The sequence below is a fragment of the Labrus bergylta genome, chromosome 6 (assembly GCF_963930695.1).
Source record: "Labrus bergylta chromosome 6, fLabBer1.1, whole genome shotgun sequence".
Taxonomy (NCBI): domain Eukaryota; kingdom Metazoa; phylum Chordata; class Actinopteri; order Labriformes; family Labridae; genus Labrus; species Labrus bergylta.
The window spans coordinates 19,071,495-19,079,308 of NC_089200.1; the positions used below are offsets into that span (position 1 = coordinate 19,071,495).

A 7,814-nucleotide genomic window follows, 5' to 3' on the forward strand; every position below is an offset into this window, starting at 1 on the left:
ACAGTCACCTCTACAAACCAGTTGTGTTACGGCTGCAACCTTCGCAGTGTTACGGTCTGAGTGACACACCCGCTGCACACAAGATGATGATTTTTCTGTGATATTCATGTTCTTGGTCTTGCCTCGGTCTGGCCCTGCCTTGGTCTTGTTCTGGACTTTGTCTTGATCTCCAGATGTCTTGGTCTTGTCTTAGTCTCGGCTATATCTTGTTCACAGTTAGTGTGCTTTGACTACACTATACAAACACTATATACCAGCCCCAAGTGACTGTTGACTTGTACCTTTCAAAATGTGAATTTATCTGACTTTCATGCTGTGAGTCCCTTCAATGAAATGAAGTGACGTACATAAAACAACATTTTAAAACTAACAAAGTATTTTTTGTGTCTAAATCAAACCTTACTGTGACCATTTCCCAGAGTTATTAACATGTGAGATATTGCTACAACAATGCAGGTGAAAGGTTTCAATATTAAAGGACCAGTGTGCATGATTTAGTGGCATCTAGCGGTGAGCTTTCATATTGCCAACATGTCTCTGCATCTTTCCATTCCAAGCATGCAGGAGAACCTGCAGTGGCAAGAAACTGTAAAAGGCATTATCTAGAGACAGTGTTGGGTTTGTCTGTTCTGGGCTACTGTAGAAACATGGTGGTGCAACAAAGTTAACCTTCTCCCTCTGCAGATAAACGGGCTCATTCTTAGTTGACACAAATACACTCCAAAAATAACCCATTTAATAACAGTAACTTGAGTATTTGTAATAAGTTACTTTCAACCCACATTTTATAAGATGTGTCAGCTGCGTTATCTTGTTATTATAAGGTATCATGAAAACCACCTGTTAAAGCCTGGAGAGCAGCATGTGGACCGCAAGCTCAGCAATGAGGAACGCTGCTCTAATGTCTACAATTCACGATCAAGTCCTCTAACTTGAAAATCTGTAAAGGATTTTCCATGAATCCAAGGTTGAACAAGGTACATGAAATTTACAGCATTTTGAAAAGTAATTATGCTAATATAATCATCAGCATTGAAAAATGGCTGATGCGTATCTCCAGCTCAGTAAATGCAGCTGGGGGAAAAAGAACAGAAAAGGATAGATTTAATCCTGATGGACAGTTTTAAGCAATATATAGATTTCAGTTGATTATAAAAATGTACTATTAATGCACAAACATTTCTTAAGCTGGTTTGAAATTTAGACATCATGTTTATATGGTATATGAAAGACACTCTTGATTGGCCTTATAAAACACAGACTTTATCTAAAACTCTTTCCCTTCAAGAGGAGTAAAATGTGACTGGTTGGTTAAGTCAAAGGAATGGAATGCAAATCCGTGCAGATCTTTTTGATTAATTTAGTATTCAATTTTAATCCTAGCCTAATTTAAATAAAGGTATTTCAGATTAATTTATCATCATGTCTATTAGACAAAGGTGCTTTTGACAATTATGGCCCTTCTCTAAAACATCGGTTAGAATGTAATTTTCTCATCGTGGTCTTTATAGATCTCAGATAGAGGAAGCTGAGCTTTCCAGTGGGATAAAGAATCATTGCAATTGAAAACAGACTTTTAAGCTCAGATGCAGTGTGTTTAAGGTTCATTTGGATAAAAGTCACCTTACAACCTCCACACAAACATGCACAGTACAAACAACTAAAAGTTTCATTAAACAGGCACTGTGTTACCCTTGAGCTAGACGCTTGATTTGACACTTAAAAGCTCTTAAATTACAGGTCTTATTATTTAGGTAATTCTTTACAAATAGTGAAAGCACTCTTTTATAGTTTCTTATCCACACAGAGATTTAAGAATGAAAGGATCAAATAAAGGAGCTCAAGGACAATACATAAATGTGTCTGGTACATCAATATGTGATATTTGTTCCCTTGAATTGTGATTCAAACTTTTCATTTTGAATAAAGGACACAAGTTAAAGACTTTGTGTCTGACTTTTGAAAAGAGATACAAAAATACGCATTTATTCTGGGTGTTTTTCTTCACAGAACGCTGAACGCTCATTATCTGATTGTTAACCCAAGGACAGCTATATCTGGCAGCCTTACCCCCAATCTGAGATCATTTTGCTGTCAAAAATATGTCAATATTTAGTTGTTGTTATCTCTAGTGCCACTGGGGAAAGATAATACATGGTGTTCCCTGATCCAAGGAGATGAACTGTTCTCTATGCAGGAAAAAACACCCCACATCAAAACGTAACCATCTGATCATCTTTTAGTGTTAAAGGGTGCTGTTAAACAGGAAGAATGAATAGTCACACCTGTTGTGTCTCACGCGTCAGTTTGGCAGGGATTACTGCACTAACACCAGAAACAGATGTTGCCTTTTTAACATTTTAATCACTCGCTGCAGTCAAATTGAAATGATTAATAAGGACAGCTACCCATCCCTGAAACCAGCTGTCTACCTTATCTCTCTACAGCAACAAAAGAGGGACACAGCAAAGGCAGTCAGTTATTGTCTTATAGAAGTATAATTATCGTCTTTTTTCCATTCTTGACACTTCAACAGATCCTTATCATTACACATTTTACACCTGTCTATTCATGAACCCCTCTGGAGCTGGTTTCCAGAATCCGACAGACCAAAACATTTTGTTGTTTAAGACTAGGTCAGAAATGTGAGTTTTTTGTGCGCAATGTTAAGTAGATTGCTCATCTGCAAGCTTTACTGTAATGAGACATCTATGAGCCATCTCCAGCAATTTGCTTGCCTTAATGTGAAGCAGCACTTGAGATATTAATTTTGATTTATCTGGGATCTTGGTGACAAGAGTTATACAAAATACCCGAAACTCTTCGAATGGTCTTCGCTTTTACGAACATTAATTAACACCTGACCAGCCAATCAAAAGATAACCTTGTCTCACTCAGTATATCACAAAGCGTCCACTAAATGGTGACTAACCCAACAATAAGGCCTCACAATGCTTTGCCAGGCAACTAAACCCCACTCAACAGACCTTACTCGAGCACATATGTCTCTGTTCGTATTGTTTCATCAGTAAACAAACACAAAGGTAGAGAACAAATAAAAAAGAAAACATGATTAGTAATGCCACAGATTATGACCACAGCATTGTGGAGTGTGTGCAGGGGACTTCACAGCAGGAAGTAGATGACAAGTGGTTTGTATACAACCTGAAAAATGTTCGGTGCTTTGGAAACAGCCTGTGCTGATTTATTCTACATCATAGATTTGAAAGCTTAGAAAACTGAACTTGGCACCCTGTCAATCCTGCTCGTGGATTTTCCGGTTTTAGGGTTGTTAAGATGACAAGAAGTGGGTCACAACAGATTAAGACTAACCTTTTTATCCACTCTTGTCTTTCTGATTTACCTCAAAATGTAAAGGAAGGAAAACACTTACAAACCAGGAAAGTGATTTTTAAACAACTCAAGGCAACACAGTGTAACTCCGTCTATATTTTTGTTATAGTCAGAGGAAAAAAGCATTGTATTTCAAAATGTTTACAGTTTTTGATTTGAAATGTTTTAGTAAGTGATTTCTTTTTTTTTTTTACAATACTCACTTGAATATTGCAAAGTTAAAAATATAAGCTAGAAAAAAAATAATTAAAAAAACTATTGAATCTTTTTGTGTTAATAAGTTAAAAAAATCGGAGCGCGTAATGCTCATCCATAGAGGTTGTCTTTATTGAAAGCCTTTACTAAGGTTCCCTAGCGTTTCAATGTGGTGTCCTTGATCCTTCACCTGCACATCCTTTTCAGTCGTATAGAGTGACAACACCAAGCACAGGTTTTTGTCTAAATACAGATGTAATTCAGCACTTGCGTCCTCACTATGGAATCCTCTACACATCATTGCGTATTTACGCGCACCGTTGTTTCCCCCAAAAGCCTTTAACACACTGCGCAGCACTAACACGATTATCTCGGAGGTGCCAGTGTCGCGTCAAAATTAATAAATCCTCACCCCTGACGGACATGCCGGGATACTTTGATGTGGTTGAGACTATCAGAATCTGAATTCGCTTCGGTCCAATCATGAGGCTGGTGAGGACAGGAGCGTCGAGTTTTGCGCGTTCACGTGAAGCATATAAACAGACGTGACGCGCGGGAACTGTGAGTAGTCCTAGAGAGAGGAGAGGAGAGGAGAGGAGGATTGCATCTGTGGTACTGTTGGAAATAACCTGTCATGTAGAGGGCTCAAAATGCCTTCATCAATAACTTTTTTCTCTCTTTTTTTGGAACTCATTGCTGGTTAAAGTTTGCTGTTGCATAGTGTTATGTGAGCAGAAGAGTCCAGCCATGCAGCTAAATGAGTCTGGAGTTCAAACCTCAGCTCCAGAGCCATGTGAGCAGCCAATGATATTGGAGGACATTGCTGGAAACTGTAGCGGAGGATCCACCAGCAACCTGTCGCTGCACTGCTGGCTGCAGCTGCTCACCAGGGACTCCATCATGGAATTTCAAGGGGACAACTCCAGTCTGGTGGTGCGTGTGATGATCGCATGTGTCTACTCTATAGTCTGTGCCCTGGGGCTGGTGGGAAACTCTTTGGCGCTGTATCTGCTGCACTCACGTTACCGGCAGAAGCAGTCATCAATTAATTGCTTTGTGATGGGACTGGCTATTACAGACCTTCAGTTTGTGCTGACGTTACCTTTCTGGGCGGTGGACACCGCCTTGGACTTCCGCTGGCCGTTTGGACGTGTGATGTGTAAAATCATCAGCTCTGTCACAACCATGAACATGTACGCTAGTGTCTTCTTCCTCACAGCGATGAGCATGGCACGTTATTACTCCATCTCCTCTTCACTGAAGATGCACAGCCGGCGGACGGCAGCTGCCAGAGCCAAGTGGACAAGCCTAGGCATCTGGGCTGTCTCCCTGCTGGCCACTCTGCCTCACGCCATCTTCTCCACCAGCGTCCAGGTGTCAGATGAGGAGCTCTGCCTGGTGCGCTTCCCAGACTCAGGCAGGTGGGATCCACAGATACTTTTGGGTCTCTACCAGCTGCAGAAAGTCCTCCTGGGATTCCTTATTCCTCTGATCATAATCACTGTCTGCTACCTGCTGCTCCTACGCTTTATCCTCAGCCGACGTATCACAGGTGCAGCAGATCCAGAGGTGGAGCAGAACCGGCAAAGTCGTCGTTCGAGAGTGACCAAGTCCATCGCCATCGTGGTTCTGTCCTTCTTTCTGTGCTGGCTGCCCAATCAGGCGCTGACACTGTGGGGAGTGCTAATTAAGTTTGACCTTGTGCCCTTCAGCAAAGCCTTCTACAACACTCAGGCCTATGCCTTCCCCCTGACGGTATGCCTGGCTCACACAAACAGCTGCCTCAACCCTGTGCTCTACTGCCTGATCCGCCAGGAGTTTCGGGCAGGTTTGAAGGAGCTTCTTCTTCACGCCACGCCTTCCTTTAGAAGCCTGACTCATCTATTCCCTCGCAAGGTAAAAGTAGCCGAGGCACCGCCTGTTCTGGTACTCGTCCAAATGGATGTCTGAGATGGACAGGTTACAGTGAAGGAGTGAATGAATAAAACATAAAGTGGAAAAGCCAAACCTTCATATACTATGACTGATCTGGATTTATAAACTAATGACGCATTTACCTCCATCCTGTCAACACAGAATATGAAATATATTTTTGGCTTAAACAACATTATCATAATGGACTGCTCAGAGGGTTGTGCCCTATTTTCACTGCCTGCTCCAAGATTCTTTCTGCTGCAGAAATATTTATTTGTTTTACAGTGACTCTCTCTCTCATCGGTTTTGTCTTTGCATTACTTTCAGCTTCTGAGAGACAAAACAAGTCTCAAAAAAATATTTTTCAAGATATATTTAACACTGTAAATGATAAATGAGATTCACACTGTCGAACCACCTCAGTTTAATTTTTAGTAAACCTAAGCTGTATTTGCACAGCATTGGCATTATAAATGCGACCAACCATCTTTACATTTCTTTGATAAAACTTCCCAACTGCAATATAGTGACTTGGGTTAAGATCAGAAATAATCATGCCCAATATTTAAAGAAATTAACGAGAAAATAAGTTCTCCAGATGTTTCCCAGTATGCCTTTGGTGCATTTTGTGTACATAGTCTCAACCAGTGAAAGCAAACTGAAAAAAAAAAAATATATATATAATAATTGTTCCCCCTCGTATACAAAATAAGAGCAAATATCCAGAATATGTTTGATCAAAGTTTCATAAAATGGCAAGGTTAATCACCTTACATGCATTATATTTAAAAGAAAAACAATTAATGCCTGAAATATGACATGATAAAATAAGTAAAAGGTTCAAGAATTTCAATGTTTCCTGTGTTTTTTAAGGCAATATTATATGATCTAATATTTAATGTTCAGTTAAAGGAGTGAGGTGTAAGAGAGGAAGGCTGTCCCTGAAGACACGGGAGTATCAAGACTTTAAAGGATTCAAATGAGAATGTTTCTCTTGTTTTATGTCTTTCCTGCAATAAATGACTGTGTACACACACACACACACACACCCCACTGGAACATATATCTGTATATGCCATTTGTTAATGTTGTAGAAAAGATATAACTTATAATGAATACATTCAAAATCACATCAAAGCAGAACATTCTTAAAAATGAAGCATTTCTCCATGGGCCTGTCACAGACACCAACAATCTTCTGTTCCCTGTTTGATAAAAAAGGATCACAATATAGAACCAACGTGATGATGTGATCTTCTGTCAAAATGATGTGTCTGTATTTTCATTTGACTGTAACTATCGTTATTGTTTATATGGAAGGCATTTTGGTGGTTTGATGTTTCTCTGGAAATGACATGCATTGACACAATCAATGCAAAAAAGTAAACTTTTAACTAATGGCCCTTGATTTGACCTGTTTGGAATAATCCGGCCTGGCTAAGTAGAAGTACATGTAAATATATGGAGATATGAATTAGGCGGTTGTCAGCTGAGCCTCTGTAAGTTATTCAAAATATAGTTAGAATTAATGCTTCTGTAAATACTCCTACACTGACAGAGGTACAGCTTTAGATGACAGGGACTCACTCCTCTGTTCTTTATTAATGGGAGTTCATTTCCTCATCTTGTGTTTGCGCACCACTGATTCAATCACGAACAAAATCAACACGGTGCTGGACAAATAGTCTACATCGATGCTGACAATGCGCTGTTTACATGAATTGGTGTCAAATAAATTAAATTGCTTTTCTTGATCCCCTCTGATGAGCGGAGAGTAAGTGAGGATTAGACTCTCACTCGTATTAATCAAAGACAAATAGAAAAAGGGCTGCGCAAAATGTGAAAGCATGATTCTTTTCTTTTTTTTTCAAAAAATATTTCTATTATACTTTTTACTTTGAAACACACATACAGACAATTCAAACAGTACAACAGAACAGACAACACACATTGGCCACAAATTACATTTCTCATCTACATCTCAGACACATGGCACACCCCATACATTATAGACAAAATAGTTATGCCTGTAACCACAAAGTATGGCACGAAGAATGCCATGGCATCCAAGCTTGTGCAGGAAACAATGTATAATAACCACAGTTGACAGTGAGGCAGCATTTTCTTTTCTTTTACAAAAATGATAACATTAAAAGAAATGTCTTTGAAGAAAAATGAGAAAACAAGGCATAAAATAAAGGGCATCAAATAAAAAATTCAAATACATTTGAAAAAAATGTTCTGCCCTATGTATAAAAAATATCCCTTTGTCTGTTTTCTGGGCTGTAATCCATCATTCCCTTAAGTACAGAATTTGCAAGTCTTTTACCACTATATCTAAAGAAGGGTGT

General features: G+C 39.3%; 1 protein-coding gene across 1 annotated transcript; it reads left to right on the forward strand.

The window, feature by feature from the left end:
* The first annotated feature begins 3,841 nt into the window (after positions 1-3,841).
* Positions 3,842-6,863, forward strand: rxfp3.2b (relaxin family peptide receptor 3.2b). The gene has a single exon (XM_020632174.2). It carries the CDS (start codon positions 4,297-4,299, stop codon positions 5,497-5,499), a length of 1,203 nt encoding a protein of 400 aa, XP_020487830.1. The 5' UTR covers positions 3,842-4,296; the 3' UTR covers positions 5,500-6,863.
* Positions 6,864-7,814: the final 951 nt, after the last annotated feature.